At 42.1% G+C, this 19,238-nt stretch overlaps 1 protein-coding gene and 1 long non-coding RNA gene across 2 annotated transcripts; one reads left to right on the top strand and one right to left on the bottom strand.

The window, feature by feature from the left end:
- Nucleotides 1–22: 22 nt before the first annotated feature.
- LOC114017135 (uncharacterized) lies at nt 23–16,455 on the bottom strand. Its single transcript, XR_003562011.2, has 3 exons — nt 16,259–16,455; nt 2,540–2,599; nt 23–1,881 (listed from the first exon to the last, which is right to left on the bottom strand). It is a non-coding gene; the product is annotated as an uncharacterized LOC114017135 (long non-coding RNA).
- On the top strand, nt 8,904–9,535 carry LOC102059593 (interferon omega-1). The gene is given in 2 exon segments (XM_005443775.2): nt 8,904–8,936; nt 8,939–9,535. Coding segments are annotated over 2 exon segments (630 nt in total).
- Nucleotides 16,456–19,238: the final 2,783 nt, after the last annotated feature.

Genomic DNA, 19,238 nt, shown 5'->3' with positions numbered 1-19,238 from the left:
CAGAAGCCTGTTCCTGTGCTCTGAGGACCGGGGGGGAGCTGACTGGGCTGACTGCCTGTCACTAAAATGCTCCCTGTGCACTGCTGCTCTCTGTCCCATATGCCCAGTACCCTCTTCTGCAATTTACATGTTTGAAGAAGCTAATTAGAGCTCACGAGTCTGCCATTTAAATTCTGACCAGTGGCTAATTCTATCTGAATGCTGTCTGAGAAAAGAGGAGAGAAGCAACAGTGAGGGGGGATGCAATGTATTCAGTTGTTTGGGTCAGTTTCAATAACCACCCCCAGACCTCCCAAAGATCCACATTACCCCAGCATCCTCTGTTCACTAATCTGTAATGTAAATACTGGCTTTGGAGCATGAAAACAAAGGTATTTTACAGGCCAGGGAGAACACCTTGAGACTGTGGCAAATGGCATGAATGTCCACGATTGCAGCTGTACCTCAGCATGCTGTGGGCACCATTTGGCATGCTTGATGCTCACTGGGGAATTAGGCCAGGCAGAAATGGTGGCTGTCCCAGTCTGTTGCTGAGATCCCAAGCCACTGAACTGTGGCCGCCTGAGGCAGTCATCCCAGGGGAAGTGAGGGACCATGGGTTTGTGTTGATGCTTGCTCAGCCCATGGGAAAAGCCTCACCCTGTGTCAAGGTCTGGGTTCTGCTATTGCCTTTTGGTTAGGATGATTCTTCAGATTACTGAAGCCCTTTTGAGCCCCTGACAGGAGGATGTTTGTGTGTGAATGCTGGGGAAATGCCTCCTGTTCTCTGATAAGCTGTGGTAACAGCCCCAAATAGCAGAGGTACTGTGTTTTTTCTTTTGATATGATCTTGGTGGATCTTTTCTGTTCCCAAAGACTTCTGTCCTAAGCTTGCAGAAAGCCAAAGCTGCCTCTGGTCCCCTACTGGAGAAAGTGTCCTGCTCTTCCTCTCCAGATTTACCAGGAGCTGAGATGATCTTCTGCTAGCACAAGTTGTCCTGCCCTGAGCTCACAGGGAGATCTGAATTCTGCTGGATGTATCTGGGGTCAGTGTGGTCTTGTCCTGGGTTTGCAGAAAGATGTCAGGAAAAATACAGGACACCCCCACCCATGCCAAAGCAACATGCCTTGAGCCTGCAGGGAGATGGTGAGCCTGGGTCATCACATCGTCCTGGAGCAACCTTGCACACAGAAGGCTGTTGTGGCCCCAAATATGTGTAATACCTTCACAGCCAGAGAAGATTTACAGAGGGTTTAGAATAGTCGGGGGAGGAATATGCAAAATTTGTGGGGAAACACCCATAGCCACCCACACTCACCCCCATAGGCAGCCCTGGATGCCTGGCTGCAGGCCACAAGGCCCCAGGCAGCCAGGGAGTATTGACTGGTGGGAAAGAAGTCCCACGGGGCCCATGTGCCCTGCTGTGGGGCACCGGGGTTGGGGCTGCCCGAGGACAAAACCTCTTGCACACTGACGATGATGGTGCTCAGTGAGGTGGCAATCTTCTGGTGCAGGATGTGAAGCTGGCTGTGAACTCTGGGAGTGTCATCTTAGAGGAGGGTCCGGGAGGGGTGAGGTTCCCCACAGGGAGTCTAGCAGGGCAGCTGATGGGGGCGATGGCAAGCACAAGCCCTCATGAAGCACCTGGAGGATGAAGCAGTCCACATCCTGGAGTGGGTCTCTCCTTGGAAGAGTGACCTCCCTGGTTGGAAGGCAGGCAAGGTATTGAGATGCCTCAGATGAAGACAGGACTGACATCTTAGCACTGGTGCTGGCTGAGCCACACAGGGGTTGTACAGGTTTGCACCTGCTGCTTCCCCTGAGGCAGATGTGACTGAGGAGGTGATAGTCAGGGGCCACCAAAGCTGTAGTGCCCAAGCTTTCATCTAGAGTTTGTGGTCCTGCAGAGAGAGAATGAGGAAGGGAAGTAGCAAGTACCCAACACCCTCTGTGTCTCCACATATGCCCTGCATCCCCTTGCAATCACAGTGACCCTCCATTGGACTCACTCCCATGTGTCAGTGTCTGTCCAGTGCTGGGAGCCCAAACTAGTGGATGGTTTTCCAGGAGTGGTCTCACCAGTGCCAAACCACAGGGCAGGATCCTTTCCCTGGGCTTCTGGCTGCACCCTTGCTCATGCAGTCCAGTGTGCAGTTTGCTGCCTAGGTGCAGCACTGCCTTGTGACCACATTAACCACAGGACCCAGGACCTTTTCTGCAGAGCTTCTCCCATCTGATCAGCTGTGGCCTGTCCCTCTGCACAGCTTCATGTGTCCCAGGGGCAGGACTTTGCACTGGCTTTGTCAAACCAATGTCCTGAGGTTCCTGTCAGCCCATTTCCCCAGCCTGCTGAGGGAAGCAGATGGGGCCGTACACTGTGTTCATCTGTGTTTAAACAGAAAAGGTAGTGGCACGCTGCCTGCGGAGGGGAGGACATTAAAGAGTATTTGTTCCTGTACTAATCCCAATGGATGCCACTGTTTTTTCTCTGCCAGCTGGACTTTGCACCACCCCTTGCAGCTCTCTGAGCTGACCCAAAGCCCAGAATTTTCCACTCACCTTTTCACCTTCTTATCCCATCTGTGGAAGAATGCAATGACACAGTAAAGGAGCAATGTCCTGCAATACATAACCCATATAATTTTCTTGTTATTAGGTCAATACTGACAAGATGAGTATTTCCCTGTTGGATAACTTAAAGAATGACTAAAACATTATAAAGGACCTGTTGTCTTTCTTCCTATGCGGAGTAGGATTGGGGCTACTTCCCCAGGGACAGGGATCCAGGACCCACGGGTGGCCACAGCGCACATCAAGCAATTCCCACACCAAAAGGTGCAACTCCACAGCAGCAGAAGCAGGAAAAACAAGATGCCTGATGCAGCTGGAGAGCTCTTGAAAGGCCCATGGAGAAGCATCCCCGGAAATCTTCCCTCCTTTACCCAGATTCTCAACAACAAACAGTTTTCTGGGCAGCATCAATGGCTCTCAGCTCATGGGGACTGTGCTGGACACTCTCCAGAGGACTTTCCCCAGGTTAGCTGCCAGGAAAATGAAAAGAAATGCCACAAAGAGGAAAGAGATCACCCACATGGGAACAGCATGAAGGCTTTAACTAGGGCCTTTTTTCCTGCACTTCTTGTATTCATTGCATCTCAAGGCAAGACTTCGTTAAGAAAGTATGAGGAACCATCACACTCTCCCTTTCATCTTTCCTCTCACATTTGTGCTCATGTCTACTAGCAGGCAATCTCCTGCTACCTCCTAGTAAAAACAAGATTCTCCTTCTCCTCTTCCTCCCTCATCACCTTTCCCATGTCAATTGTGCCAAGGAAAAAGAACACTGGTAAAAGCCAGGGCTAGTTTGCAAAGCCACATTGCTTCTACTCACAGCTGACAGATCTGTACACATGTTGCAAGACATCAGACAGGATGGCACAGAAATCAGGAAAGGAAGATGCCTGTAGGGAGAAGAGTCTGCCGGAGTCAAGAGACTACTCAATATGAGTTATGCATCTTGCTCAATTTTATTGGCTTCCAACATTTCTTATATAGCCTAAACACACTATCATGCTTTCAAAGCTTAATCATGATTGGAACAAGCATTCTATTCACGCAGCTATTTGCGTCAGCTATGTCTCGGCCTTGTGGTTTGTTACTTCTTCTGTCTACCTCCTGTTCTTGGTTTTGCAACAGGATTCAAGAAGAGATCAAAGTTACTTTCTTGTTAACTTCAGCACAATAACTTCAGCACAATTCTAATTCCAGTACACTTCTAATTCCAGGTCTGGATTGTGCGCTCCAGGCCTGGATTGTGCAGACCCTCAGGGGTTCCGTGCCCACGCTTCTGCAGCCATTCTTCTACAGATGCCCCCATATCAAACTGCTGGAGTGGGCAGGAGGAGCACCCTCAGTGCCATAGGTCCCCCCCGGTGCCCTGACCCTCCCTGCTCAACCCTGTAACTGCTGGGGGCAGCAGCATGGCCCCTTCCTCCAGCTCAGCCCTTCTGCACCACTGCTGCCTTGTGGCACCATTCTGCCTTTGCTTCCAGCAGCACAAAGCCAACAAGAACAGCCTGAATCTCTTCACCCACCACGGCAAGACCTCCATGGCTGTGTCAGGTGCTGAGGGACAGCTAAAGCAGGGCTTAGGGCTGTGGGGCAGCTGGAGGCGACTGGGACATGAGTCCCCCAAAGGGAGCTTACCTCCTCATCTCCTGAACACGGACCTTTTAAAATGCTTGTGAGGCTGCAGCTCATTCGTTCCCTTTCCACTCCCAGCTGTTTCTGCTCAGAAGCCCACCTCTGCACTGGCCTCTTCCTACTCCTCAAGCCCAAGCCTCCACCTCCAGGAGCAGACTACACCACTCAGCTGCCTTGGACCTTTTCCCTAAGGGAACACTGTCCTGTGTTGGTCACCCTAGTGATGCCAGAGAAGAGAGAAATCCGGCTCTGGCCTTTGAACACACATTACCAACACCTGACTGTCCTAGCCTGCCCAAATGCCAAGCCGTCTCCTGTCGCTTGTCTCTGTAATTGTAAAAATACAAATGCCTCACATATTTGCCCATTTCGCTATGTATTTGCATCATATTTCATGTTAATTTTCAGGGTTATATGCATTGAATGTTCCCTGTTTTCATTTTATATGTAAGTATTCTTTATATATATTTTTTTATATTTAAGTATTTTTTTATGACCATTGTCATGGTATTCTCCACAGCTGCCTTTATACTGTTTAGATTTTATAAAAAACACTATTCCCATGCAAATCTGTCCTTGAAAATGTCTGTCTTTTTGACATAAACAGAAGAGTCTGAAAATCATTTTTATCTTGGGAACCTGTGGTTTTTCTCATGATAAAAAGAATCTGAGAGATTCTTCATTTTAAGAAGGCAGGTGCCACTCAGAATTTCTTTAGGAATTCACTTATTAAAAAATGAATCCCATGTGTACTCAAGAAATTAAAGTCTGAGCACTCTTTCAGAGTAAATGTGACAAATCATGTGATATTTCGAGCAAAGCATCCGAAGAACCTATGCCCAGTGGCTATGACAGTTCACATCATCAAATGTAAGAGCCTTGCTAAGAGCACAAAGACGGCCCCAGTGTGTGCTGATCTCCAAGCTGTCAATATAAGAAAATAAACATACTCCCAGATACTTTAGTTCCCTATGACAAGGACTGCAGGTCCTGCTCCTTTTTAAACAGAAAAAAAGGTCCCAACTATGTTTTTATAATTAAGGTAAGAAACCTTCAGTGACATAAATGGGAATAGTAATTATTTTTTTACTTCTCTGCTTCTATAAAGTAGCTTATGATAATACCCCTTTGCTGCTACTTCTTTGAGGACTGCTCTGTTGAATTTCTTTTCTGGTAAAATGAATTTGTGGCACTCAGGTGTATTTCAATTATTAGTTAATAACCTTATTTGTAAAATTGTAATTCTTGAAACATTACTTTGCAAAAGCAAGCATGTACCGCACAAATGGGTTTAGTGAATTACTCAGCGTAAGATAAAGCAGTTATTTGGGTTGGGACGGGTCAGCAGGATGCCAGGAAATGGTCTACTGAGATGGGAAGGTCACATGGCTAAGTTAGATTTTAACTTCTTAACGCAGACCATAACAGTGATTGTGAATGAAATTTTAATATATGAGCTAAATTAAGTGTGCTTTAATCATTTAAATGTGAAAAAGGAATTTGTCTTCATTGTAGATTTTGTAGTCAAAAAACTAGATAAATTTCTTAGCTTTATCCATCCATGTGGAGTGGTTCCAGCTATAGTATTAAACCTGCACTAACCTGTTTCTGACCAGCACACAGGCACTTTTGGCTGCTCCAGCCTTTTTCCATCACAGCGCAAGGCTTGTACCTGGCCAGTCACACGATCTTATGGTAAGAGCAAAGAATCCAATCTTGCCTGTATGTAAAGTTTTCTTTTAAGAAAAGGTTTAAACAAAGAAAGAATTTAGACATATAAGGAGGAGGACTGGCAAGTTATAGCTGTGACAGAAAGCACAATGGAGAAAAACGATTTTAGTTTAACATGGGCAGTGTCACTAGCTGGGGAGGAAGCTATCCTGTGCAGTGACAAGCTGAAACTATTTGGACCTTTTTGTGGCATGCTGACGTGTTAAAATCAGTGTGTTTTGAAAAGATCAAAGGAGAAAAGAAACTGATAGCTAAAGTAGATAAAATGTTGAGAGGAACTGGTTATTTTGATTTGAGAAAGCTGGTATAAGGTTATATGGGGTAGTTACCAGAGTCCAAAAGCATGCTATTTTGCAGGAGAGTTCCCTCACACTGCTCCATTTGCCAGCATGTGAATAGGCTGAACTTAGACTTACCACTTGCCTTCATACATGAGATAAAAGAACCCATGTCGTAAGTGATAGCAAATATTCTTTTCATTGCTTTATTGCATTATAAAATAAAATCAAGAATTTCTGCTAGGGAAGCAATTTGTGGCATTTTAGAAGTATTAGAAAGATATAAAATTGTGTGTATTTTTAGATACAGTCCTATGTTCCTGTAATGAGTACCTATATAGCTAGACGACCCTTTAAGGCCAGATCTTTCTTTCACGAAATTAAAGATCAGATAATCTTTCTAGAATAACTATCTGTTAGGTCTACTTGGAAATACAGCTGTGCTTTGTAAACTTATTTCTTCTTTTCATTCCAGTGAATTAGACCATTAGAGGGTCTGTGCTTCAAACACAGGCAGAGAAATAAAGAGCAATCTGTGCTGCAGCTTCGTATCACACAGTCACCTCTTCCAATCATTACTTTTAATGAATGGTTTGTTTCCAAATTAAGCAATACAGATCATTAGGGGGGGACTGTGTCCTGAATCATGCCATGTTACTACTATGCTTTGCTCAGTGTAGTAATCAAGAAACTGGCTGAGTGAGGAAGAACAATTTGTTGTTATTAAAAAAAAAATAACAGCAATAGCCAACCAAAAACCTACATACCTGATGGACTAAGTCAACTGTAACTATTCTGTGAGGAAGAGTGGACAACTGATCCGTTATCACAGGCAAGAGAATAAAACACCTGGACCAGCTCTATCTTTGTAAGAAAAATGGAAGAGATTTATCTGGTTTTCCCTTCTGCAATGTTTGTGACACCCAGGATGGCATCTGCAGCTCTTCACTGGGACGGAAGCATGTAAAAAACTGTTTTGCAAAAGGAAAGAAAGGACTTATGTGTCTGGGAGACTGAGTGCATGTCAAGTTTACCTGTTTAAACCAGTAGAAGGATTAAGCTCATATAATGAATATAGTTTGGAAAAAAATACTTGTGTATAACTATGGAAATGTCTTTAAGAGTTTTCTTGAGCTAAATACATTTTTTATTGACTTCATGATGATTGTAAAATGTTATGTGTTTACCTTCTACAGCTGTAATTTTGGAAAAATGATGCATCTTCATGGCCATTTTTTTATCCAACACAATAATGCACTTCAGGCCAGTCTTTCCAAAGTAATAAGCATTCTCCCCGAGTGAAAAGATTTGGTCCCATGTTATGCATTTTATATCCCATTCTCATTGTTCTTACTCTTTTTATATAATACTGCCACAAGTGATAGGGGATTCGTTTTCTCCTCACACTGGCAGTGCATCCAATCCAAGGTTGCTTAAACAACATCAGGACAACCAAAGAGTTTGCTCATGTGAGTGATTGTGCTTAGCTAAATTTATGATTTTGAAGCCTCCAAAATGCCTGTGTGCTGAACACAAGGGAAATGCAAAAATAGTATCATAAATCTATTCAGAGTGACTACCATACCAGGAATGAAGCCAACATATAGCAATGGGTGCAACAACAGAACAAAACCACAGAGCCGGGTCTCAGAGTAAACAAAAAGTTTGTCTGAGCTCTCCAACAAGACACAATCAGCTACAGAGAATCCAACAAGGCATAATCAGCTACACAGAATTCATTTTGCAATGACACAAGTTTGCACAGGAGGCTGACGAGACAGCAAACTGATCATTTAAGTCTAGTTTTCATCAAAAAAAATCAAAGACGGGAGCTAGATTTCCCAATGTACTGTGATAGTTCTAATGTCCTCTATTATATAGCTAGGGAAAGCAAATGGCTGAATTTTAGAGTATATTTTGTCTTGTCTATTCATTCTATTCCCATTTAAAGTCAGAATTCAGACCTGTGCTCTACTGGCATTGATACTAAATATTACTCAGTTACTTATACGGAGGGAGGGGAATATTTTGTCCAAGTATCTTACCTGTTTCCATGTGAGTATTTGTATTTGCATGGCACTTACAGTCCCTAAGTGAGATCAAGGCCTCATTTAAAACAGTATGTATGTATTAAAACAGACATAGGTATATCAATGCATATACACATTTTTAATATATATGTATACACACATATTTTAATGATATGATATTTGTCCTTTGAGTCTAAATGGTCAAGAGAAATAAACATGAGGGGAAAGAAAATGTGTTCCCTAAATTACAATAGGTAGAGAAAGCTTAACTGAATTTTGGAAGTAAGAAACATGCTGAGGAGACAGGATGGAAGTAGTATTTAGCAGGTCTCTGATCCATCATTGAGACTGTTATTTTATTTCAACATGTTCTTCCACTGCTAAAATATTAAGAAACTAAGGATAATTCTGTAATTTTTTTCTTTTAAGTTCTCACTATACTTCCTACAGAATTTTTGAGGGAGAGGTAGTAGATAATCTGATATACAACATTGTAATATCCAGCTGAAATAAGAAGAAAGTGGCAAGAAAAAAAAGACAGTGAAGTCATAAAGCAGAAAATGAAAGTAGCGTCAAAAGCATACACAAGGGGGAAAACCTTAAAAACCAAAAAATGATGAAAGAAAACTTCTCCTACAGAATAATTAAATTTCAAGATTTTGAAGAAACGGGAGCTTATGAATGACCTTCAAAGCATCCCAGCCTGTCTCTCAGTATTCATACACAGGGAAGGAGGAACCTAAGAGCCTATCTTTATCATGAATGCTTTTGGCCTGATACAAATTGGCCTCATACTGTTGTGCACCACCACCATCTCCAGTCTTCAGTGTAATCACCTTCCTTTACAGCAAGGAAAAGTCGTTGAGAACAGCCTGAAACTTTTGGACAAAATGGGCAAAAAGTTTCCTCAACAATGTCTAAGAGAGAAAATGTCCTTCAGATTTCCTGAGCAGGTTCTAAAGCCCAGACAGAAAGAAAATGTCAAAGTGGTTGTTGAAGAGATCTTCCAACACATCTTCTATATCTTTAGCAAGAATCTGACTCTAGCTGCTTGGGATGGGACAGCTTTAGAACAATTCCAAAATGGACTTCATCAGCAAATTGAGCAATTGGAGGCATGTGTTATCAAGAAGCAGACCCACTACTTTCGAAGTAAAGAAGTCAACAGGCTGAAATTGAAAAAGTACTTCCAAAAATTAGACTGTTTTCTTAAAGACAAAAAACACGACTTGTGCTCCTGGGAGATCAGCCGTGCAGAATTGAGGAGATGTCTTCAGCTGATTGATAAAGTCATAAGGAAGCTGAACAACTGAGGTACAAAGATTTTGACTTGACATAACAGCTTTAAAATTATTTCTATTTATTATTTGTTCTATGATTTATCTTGTGGCAATGCTTCTAGTTAATTTTGATTTTATTTAAATACTCCTGTTGCTGAATTCATTTTTTTTTTTTCAAATGTAATGCATTATCCAATGTACGTAAATTTTTTCCTTGGTAAGCAAGACATCTACATTAGCTATAAATTGATCTATATGGATTTTCAGTGAGGGTTACTCCATAGGAAAGGACTGTAATCCCATGACATATGCTGTCAAATCATGTGGTGTTTTCTGCTGAGAAAATGTGCTACTACTTTCCATCTCTATTTCACCTACATATAGAGAATCATCTATTTGTGAATGAACTACACATTCCTCATCTTACAGGAACTGCTAGATTTATACTGATTGAGCCTGTGTCAAAAATATGGTAGCACATTGTTTATTTGAGTGGTCCTGTCTTAGGTTAAGACCATTCATTATTCTTTCAAAGTTGTATGCTCTTTTCTAAGAATGTAATTCTTTTATTTTGAGTCATTCTAACATTTGCTTTGATTAAATAGGTAAAGTAATTCTAGGATTTGTCTACCTAGGATATTGTTTGCAGTAGCTATGGCTCCTGCAATAACTTCTCAGATGGGCATTGTCACTTTTAATTCAAGTATCTTTGCCTCCTCTAACTATCTATGAGAAAGGCTTTTATTCCTTTCTGCTCTGTTTTGGATTCACCTTAACTTCTTTCACAAGCTCTTTTGAAATAACTGCTCTACACAAAAGTACTCTAAAGCCCCATCTGCCTGTGGCACATCCTACTTGCCCATGGATGTATTCATCCTGCTACTGCAATCTTAAAGATCACTGTTCAGTGCTGTGCTTTATCGCTGCACGAAATTTTCTGCCTCTTTCCCTCACCAGCTGATCCACAGAAACATATAGCCCTTGGTATTCTAATGAATTTCCCGTCCAAACCACATAGCCTTAAGTGATAATTGCAATATAATCAGGTTCTTTAAAACAACTTGCAACAAACTGGGCAAATATCCATTCATTTCAGTCAGGTCAAGCCCAGATGTTACCCTTGGAAAATTGTCCCTGGGTAATTCCTTTTCAAATGGTTGTGTTTTCCCTAGTCACTTGCTTTGTGTCAGTAAGGGGGAAAACAGAGTTATATCCAGGCTCTGTTACCTAATGAATATTGGTAAAAAATTGGTTAAAAAAACAACAATTTTTTTTAAAAAAAGGCTGTTTTCTGTGATCAAGGCTGATGTCCGTTTGGCACAGGTTTCTGGGTCTGGCATAAAGAAGCAGAGGAGAGAGAGCATGGCTGTGGCTCTCAAGGGAGAATGATGATAGTCCCAGAGGGCTGAAATTGCTAGAGGCTGGTTTAAGCATCAAATGAAGAACCACTTTAAAGCTTTCCCTGATCTCCAGCCATTCAGAAGAGTAACATTTAAAGGGGTGATAATAAAAAGACACATCTAAACAAAAAAATGACTGGTAAGAACAATAACAATACTACACCAGATCTCACGTACTGTATCTATGACTCAGATCTCTTTTGCAGGGTGTACATGCTCTCCTCTCTATCACTCATGGATGGAAGCCAAAGAAGTGACGAGAGACATGGGTATCAGGTCTGAAGCTGAAATACCAGAAATAAAACCAGCTCACAACTTCACCATGATCCAGAATAACAGAAAAAAACCCCAAAGAAACAGAGCAAAATATCTGACAGATTGAACCAGTTTTCCACCCGGTGACACCTTGCTACAAGTGTTGCAGTCAAATGTGTATTTCTTGACCTTCGTAACTAACAATTTGAAATGGCCCCACTGCAAGAATATTTCAAATCTTTCTTCTGCTGCTTGTTTGTTTTTTAACTTCTTCAAGCCTGTACAATAAAAGCACATTCAGCCTACTTACCTTTCTGGTTCTGATATTCTAGGTAGCTTCTGCAATGCAGTAAACCATTATTGAAATGGCCTCATTTTTACTGAAACTGGGAAACAGCTTTGAAATATTTTCAGCTGCTCTCTCATGAAGGATCCCAGCTTTCTTTTTCATTGCCTGCAGTGGGAATATATTTACTCATGGCCCACTAACTGTTCAGAAACTCTCATCCCATTAAGCTTTCTTTTTAGTTCATAACTATCCTTGAACATCTCATCACCAAATAAAATTATGTTTTGGCATATTTCAGTCAACAGTGTGCTTTGCAGTACAGGAAAAAACGGAATGGACACTAGAGGGCAAAGTGAAATTATAGACAAGTGTAAGAATTGTAGGTGAATGTACATGTATTTAGGCAAGACAGTGTTTCAGCTCTTTATGAGCATGGTACTTATCGATAAACTGCTACTGGGTTCACAGAAGGGAACTGAAAGAAAAATGAACTATTTTTGAAAGAAGCAAAAAGATCATAGAGGTGATGGACAGGAGCTCATAAACCAGCATTTGATTTCACTTACTTTTTGGCCAGCCGTGAGCTAATAGAAATTATTTTCATTGAGGCAATGTCTGGAAGAGCCATTTAAAGATGGGGACCCTGGGTCAAACATAGTTGCTCAACAAATGAAAAGGAAAAAGAAATTAGCAGACCAATATATCTGTTTTGTTTTTACTTATTAAAGAAAGGTAAAGAGTCTTCAAGGTAAAGGAAGAAAGCCGGAGTCAGAAGATACTCTGTCTTCTCCTTGCTGTTGTAACATTCTGAAGTAATCTGTATTTCATCACCATTGTGCTACCAGATCAACTGCATACAATGGCCCTTGGCTAACTGAAATGCTGTGGTATTTCTTCCAGTTAACATCTTTCTAGAAGTTAAACAAATGTAGCAACATACAGTTTTTCACATACATTATTTTCAAATGGAAATAAATAAAATAGTGAATCTGAAGTCTCCAATTCTGGTAAAAAATATATTATAGATGAAATAAAATTCTTCCATAATGGGGCAGATTGTAGGACAAAAAGTATCATAGATTTTCTCTTAAGACTCATATACCATGCTGTGCAGCACAGGTCCCAGTCGCAGTTGTGGCTGCTTTCATAGCTAGTCTCACAGCACCTCGACTACATGTGCTGTGCTGCACTTTCTGGGGAGCCGCACTAAAAGTGATAGGGTTTCATCTACGCAGAGCCTGTTTTCTGGAGTGGTTTTATGGGACTGGGGTCAAACGCCTTGTATCCCATGTGAAACTTCAGAATAACTGCAGCGAAAATGAAGAATGCTTATTCCAGGCTTTACTCTGGAAAAAAATTATTCACAAGTCACAGCTGTCCAAAGCAATTCTTCCATGGGTTTGGCCTGTTCTGTCAGCTCTGGCTTTACTTGATTTTTAAATTGTGGCACGGGGGTAGGGATTAGGGGAAGCAAATCCAAAGCAGAGAAAAACTTCAAAGCAAAACAGGACAAAAGCCCGTAGAAATAACTTCCAAAATAATCATCCAGCATTAGCCTTTTTTGCTAGGAAAGCCAGCTATGAACTCCTTCAGAGCAGCCATAGGGAAGCTGCAGCGGTGGCTGTTGTGGAGCATGCTGACCAACACCAGGTTTGAGGGGTATGGACTGGAGAGGGGATCCAGAACTACTGATGGGAAGAGAGCGTCCATGGACTGCTGCATCCTCCAGTCCTTGTCCCTCCAACCCAGCCTGCCCCTTGTCAGGGGTGGCCTTAAACTGTTTTCCCCCTCCCTAGTTGAGGAGGAACACTAGCTTCTTCCAGGGAGCAATGAGAGGGAGGGGAGACCAAGAAATAAGGGTGGCAAAGATACAGAGTAGATCTTAAAGGAAAGTGTCAGTCCTCAGCTTTGACTGGCAGATTTAATTTACCTCGCTTTAGAAATTTAATGCAAAGAAAAAAAAAATGTGAACGAAGCAAGTAAGATTGGTACTTTCCAATAAGGTGACTGTACTTTTTATTATCCAAAAATCTTCCTACTAATCCTCACACAGGCAAGGATGAGTCACATATCAGTGTTCCCCACACTTCTACTGACATCAAGAAATCCTGATAAGATGCAAGGGCTTTTTCAGTGCTGAGGGTTCCTAGAGGAGCAAACGCTGACAGGGAAAGTGAGAACAATCTTTCTTCTTAGCCAGCAAACACGCCAGTGTCACAGACAATTCTGCAAACTGGAGGGCAGCTGCAGTGCTGCCATGGGGCCCCCACACTGCAGCAGTACACCACCAAGCCCTCCTTGCTTCTAAACACAATTTAGCCTCTCCATTACTAGTGTCCTGGATTAATTCCTTTTCTCTCTGTACAACATTAAAATTGAAATCCCCAGCTCACGTGAATGGGCAACCCTCTGTTTTAATTTCAGCGGGCAGAGGATGAAGCAATGGTAAGTGATGAGTAGACGAGCACAGAGAAATTAATATCCTGCCTCAGTTCTCTCTGCAAAAAGCTGCAAGGCATTTAAAAGACACGTAGATGTGGAGCTTAGGGACATGATTTAGTGGTGGACTCAGCAGTGCTAGGTTAACAATTGGACTTGATGATCTTAAGGTTCATTTCCAACCTCAACAACTCTGTGGTTCTAAGGTTGATTCATTTTCTAATTCCAACCTTCTTGAGTCCAGGTGCTTGCAACTAGGATTCTAAAAGCACGTGTTATCTTCAGCAATGAAGAATTCAATCCTGTAAGCAAATAATATAATCTGCTTTTGAAAGTGTGGAAGTAAAAACATTTAATACTCCCCTCTACAAAATAACTGTTAAAACATGGTAATGCATTTGCAAAGTTAAAATTCACATTAAGGAGATAAAACACTGAGACTTCAAATAGAGTCTCTGCCCCCTGGACACCAGTTATCACAATGTTTACTCATTGTAACTCTTATTGTTGCCTGTATTCCTCCAGTTTCTTATCTTGGTAGGCCAGAACCTATACAACTTCCTCTGGACTTAGCTGGAGAACTGTGTGTTACGGTGCATTTTCCCAGGAAGGAAATATCTTGACAGACATATTTATATAAAACAGAAAGCTTTTCTTAAAAAAAAAAGAAAAAGAAAGAAAAAAAAGACTTTGACTTCAAAGATTTTTAAAAACATTGCCCTCTTTTTAAGAAATGAATATACTAATTAATATACTTTCTCTTCGAGTCTCTTTGGGTTTGAGATGGATTTAATCCTGATCTCCAGTTTTTGGGAAAAGCTCACATTGGCTGTAACAGATCTTTTTTCTTGTAATTTTTTAGTAGTTTTACCTTCTGTGGCTTGTAGTAGAACTCACACTGTTGTCCTTGGGAGAAGCATTACACCCCATCACAGATGCTCACATATGTTTAGAAAGGCTTTGTGCTGAATGTGATTACTGGTCACTAGAAGTATTTCAAGATCCTAACCCCTTCATTTTCTCTCTTTCTTTTTCTGCTTCTTCTTTTTTTTTTTAAAAAAAAAAGAAAAACAGAGCACATCTCCCCATACCCCCATAGCAGGGTAATGGCCACTGTTTTTGCAAACCATCAAACTCCTAGAAAATTTCAGAAGTTATTAGCACAGCTTCCATTATGAGTGACTTGGTGATGGCTAACACTTAAAAAAAGAGAAATCTTCCAGCCCATCAAGCAGTAGTTCCTTCTTACTATTGTAGTGGCCTGTTTGGTGGGCCTGTGGGTCTCACCATCAATGAAACTGAGTGCGGTGAACTGGTAGGCACAGACTATAGAGGTATGACTCATTTCAGAACTAGGTATATCTTTGATATTTAGTTAATCCTTTCACTGCCTCCCTAGCAAAACCAGTGAATTTCCCACTCTACTGAAAAAAGGTTGGTTGGGAATGAGAAGAAAGACTGTACTAAAGGATAAAGGATATTTTTTTTTAAATGTAAAATGAGTGATAGTATTTACAGCACTACCTATAAGAAAAGTAAATTGTTAAAAATTGTTACCCTAAAGAATTAGATTATGCTGTCCCTGAATAAGCAGAATCAGATTCTTTAAGAACAGTAGAACCAGGTTATAATAACCAGCATAAAAAGAAGTCATCCTTTGCATCATAAAAATAAGTTCTTCCATGTAGAAATAGTTTTATGAAAAATAGGATTAAAGTGCATTACAGAAACACGATGGTTTACATTTTTATCCTATGCTGACAACATAGTTGGCAGGTTGGTATTGATCACCTCTACCTGGGGACTGGGACAGCATCTTGCAGTTTGGGAGACCAATGCTTGAAACAACAGGTCCAAAAAATCAGCATATTCCTACAGAGTTGTAGGGCTGGTTGCAAGTGCAAAGGTCAATCTAGAGGCCAGATGACCTGCTCCCACAGACTCCAAGGAAATGACAAAGAAGGATAAGGCTGTCACATCTCCTCCAAGTGACACTTTGGGACATCTGGATGGACAGGAGCTGCCAGGAGGCTTTTGTATGACTTCCCTGATTCTTCCTTTTGTTCTGCTCCAGCTTCAGGGCAGCAGCAAGGAAACACCACCAGCCTGCCTGCATTGGAGTTGAACTGTGCTGAAAGAAGGTAAATGCAAAAGATCACTTATGGATGGCCAAAGCTAAACAGACTGGCTGAGGCCTTTTTTCCTTCAAAAGCCTTTCCAAACTTCATCCATTTTTCACTTGATAAAATTGTAAACCTAAAATTCCTGCCAGCTCTGCCCCTGTTTGGTGGACTCCTGTGGCACAACGCTTGCTCACTCAGTACACCTTTCCTCATTCTAAAGCAGGCAGGAACTTTGTGTGGTGCGACTTACCCTGCCAGATGATGCCAGCCAGTCAGCTTTGGTGAGGCAGTACCTGTTTGCAAGCCAGGGTCTCTGCTGCACTTAGGACACAGCTGGGGTGTGAGAAGCATGAAGCTGGCATGGCTGCTGCTTCCTCTTTTGCCCGGTTTGAGGGCACAGAAAAAAACATTGACTCTTTTCCCTGTTACTTGGTTGCAGTGTGGAGATAGCTTTGCTTCCCCTGCTGCCTCTGCACATCCTTCCTTTGCTCTGTGGCAGTCTTGGTCACACGGCACAAACGCTGACCAGTGCTGCACAAATACTCTGCCTGCTATTGAGAAACAAAGAGTATCCCGTACTGCACCGCATCAGTCCCACGGCCCCCAGACAGCCCAGGGCTTAAAGTCAACAGTACTGGGAGATGTGTTTCCAATTAAGCACATGTTTAGGAGCTGTTATTTACCAGTGGTTGAAATAGTGTAAACCACTGGCCAAAACATGGGCTTGAATTCAGGTAGCCAAAAAAAATCCAATCATGGAGGAAAGGAGACATGGTTTCTTTTCTTAAAGCACATCTATCTGCACACTGCTTTTGTAGCAAGGATTTGGAAAAAACCAGCTGTGCATAAAATGAGCATATGTTTTTTCCTGGTGTTTACTGTTTGAAGACAATGAGAATCTTTCTATATCACACTGAAACTTTTCAGGGCTGCTGTTACATTTATGCATAAAGGACCCCCTTGCAATGATTCCTGACACAAGCACCAGGCCCAGGCAGAGCATATTTTTCCCACCTCATGAGGCAGGGAAAACAAATGTGGTTACAATCTGTTTAGATCTTGAGAAACCCAGCAGACTCAGGTTTAACATGACACGAATGTTTGTTTTAAGAGATGCTAGCAGTTATATACAGGTAATTTGTTGATGCTGGTTAAGTAATTTCTAGACATTAGTCTGTCTGCAAGAAAAGTAGCTGAAGTTGAGAAGAAAGTTTATTTTCCAAAAGTAAAAGATAGATTTTTTTTTCCCAGGACCTATTCTAGTCTTCCCATATCCAGCTAACACACGTTCCAATAGTGTCATTTAACATTTGCTTTCCTCTGAATGTCTTTGTAGCTTGCAAAACTGTTAAATGTTTTAAGCATAAAAGTCTTTTTCTAAACCCTGTGTGCTTGGAAGCATTCCCACTTCCATCCAGACTAATAAAGGCTGATACCTCTTGTGCTAGTTATTGATCTTCCTTTCTCATACCCTTAGGCCATGACACTACAAAAACACCACTGCAAAGCACACAGCTAAAGAGACCTTACATGCATTGTCAACTGCAAGTTGAAATATAATTTTCATTTCGGAGAGGGATTTTTCTTCTGAACGGTGGATCCTAAGGGCTAGCATGAGGTCTGATTGGTCAGATCGACTACAACTTACTGGCTTCATTATATTCTACATCTCCCAAAGAAGAACTTGAATATCCATGTAATAGCGGATTTATAAACCCTGTACCTTGGCTCCATCACTGCAGTGCATTGCCACTCAGATAGATGTATTTATAATAGTATTATAGTTCAGGTCAGAAGTACACCTTTGAAGCAAATTTTTGCAATGCCTTGCTCCTCATCACAAGGCAGGCTTGGAGTGCACCAGCATCATTCCTTTTGGAGGAGAACATCACTCCTTTTGCATGCCATCACACCAGGAGATCATTTTTTCCAGCGAGCACTGGGGACCTAGTCCATGGGGCCAGGCTGCTGTCAAAGAAAAGCCCTCAGAATGCTCCAGTGGTGGGCACCACCTCCTCAGCACTGGATGTTTTGCTCTCAAGCACCAGTGCAGGGGCCCCAGCATGGGGCAAGTCCCACGGCACAGCAGGCTGCAGGCTGCCAAGCCACCCCAGCTGCTCCCCCACCTCCTGTCAGGTTGTGCCATGGGGTGGCCAGGACCACCCAAGGGAATTGCTAACCAGCTCGCGAGCTCTTGCAGGTGCCCTTGCCATCTGTGGGAGATTTAACTTGGCAGCTGCCCACAAAAAGGATCTTGGACAGCACAAAGCTAGGTGAGATTTTGTTGCTTTTACGTATTGGCCTGATGTTTGAAAATAGCTGTTCTCCCTGCTGCTGGGTCTTGCAGCCATCAGCTCAACTCCTGGCAGCCTCAGTCAGCCAGTGGTCCTCCCGGAGGCACCAGTGTGGGAGCTGTTTCACAAGAGCTATGGGCTGAACCTTTCAGTAGCCATTTGTTTAACCCTTAATTTGGGACTGGTGTATTGTTTCCTCCTGAGAAAGAAAATACATTCTTTAGCCTAGAAAAAGGTGATGATTTTTGAGCAGTAAAAGCAAGCTGCTCCACCAGCAGGAAAGCCAGGCATAACTGCATGACGCTTCTGCTAAAGTCCCAGATGGAAGATGATACAACCAGGAAAAATGCTGTCCCCCTGTGTTTGCCAGGGAGGCATTTCTGACCTCTCCAGGAGACCGCAGGCAGTGACTATGGTCTTTTCAGGAGCTCAACAATGCTCACAGTAAGGATGAGATCCAGTAAAGCACATTTTATTCCCCAGACTTTTTGTACTTATGCGTAACATCCTATGTTCATTGTCTCCTTGGTGACTTCTTCAGTCATAGCATCAAATTTCACCTCCCACTGTAGGATGTGATGTGCTTTCAACATGAGTGCCAGTGGGAAAACGTGTTTATTGAGAGAAGGCAGTTTACAAACATGTTACGACATTCTTCTTCATCTGATTTATGCTGAGATACTCCAGACACTTAAGGGTAGAAGTAAACTAGGATGCACACATACATTTCCTCTGCCAGTAGAGCCCGTACTCCACAGAGGCATGAATAAAGAGACATTTCTAGATAAGAAGTGGAAAATTCTTTCCTCTATCTGAAATAATGTAAATTGCTCCTTTTATGCTATGTTCCCAGCCTTCCTTATCCTTTGCTTGCATCGCTAGCATTGTTGTAGTGCTGATGACTGAAACTGAAAAGAAAAACAAATTTTTAATTTT

This window comes from Falco cherrug, chromosome Z (genome assembly GCF_023634085.1).
Source record: "Falco cherrug isolate bFalChe1 chromosome Z, bFalChe1.pri, whole genome shotgun sequence".
Taxonomy (NCBI): Eukaryota; Metazoa; Chordata; class Aves; order Falconiformes; family Falconidae; genus Falco; species Falco cherrug.
Note: the sequence above shows the minus strand (reverse complement) of the source record. Positions and strands in the feature narration are given on the sequence as shown.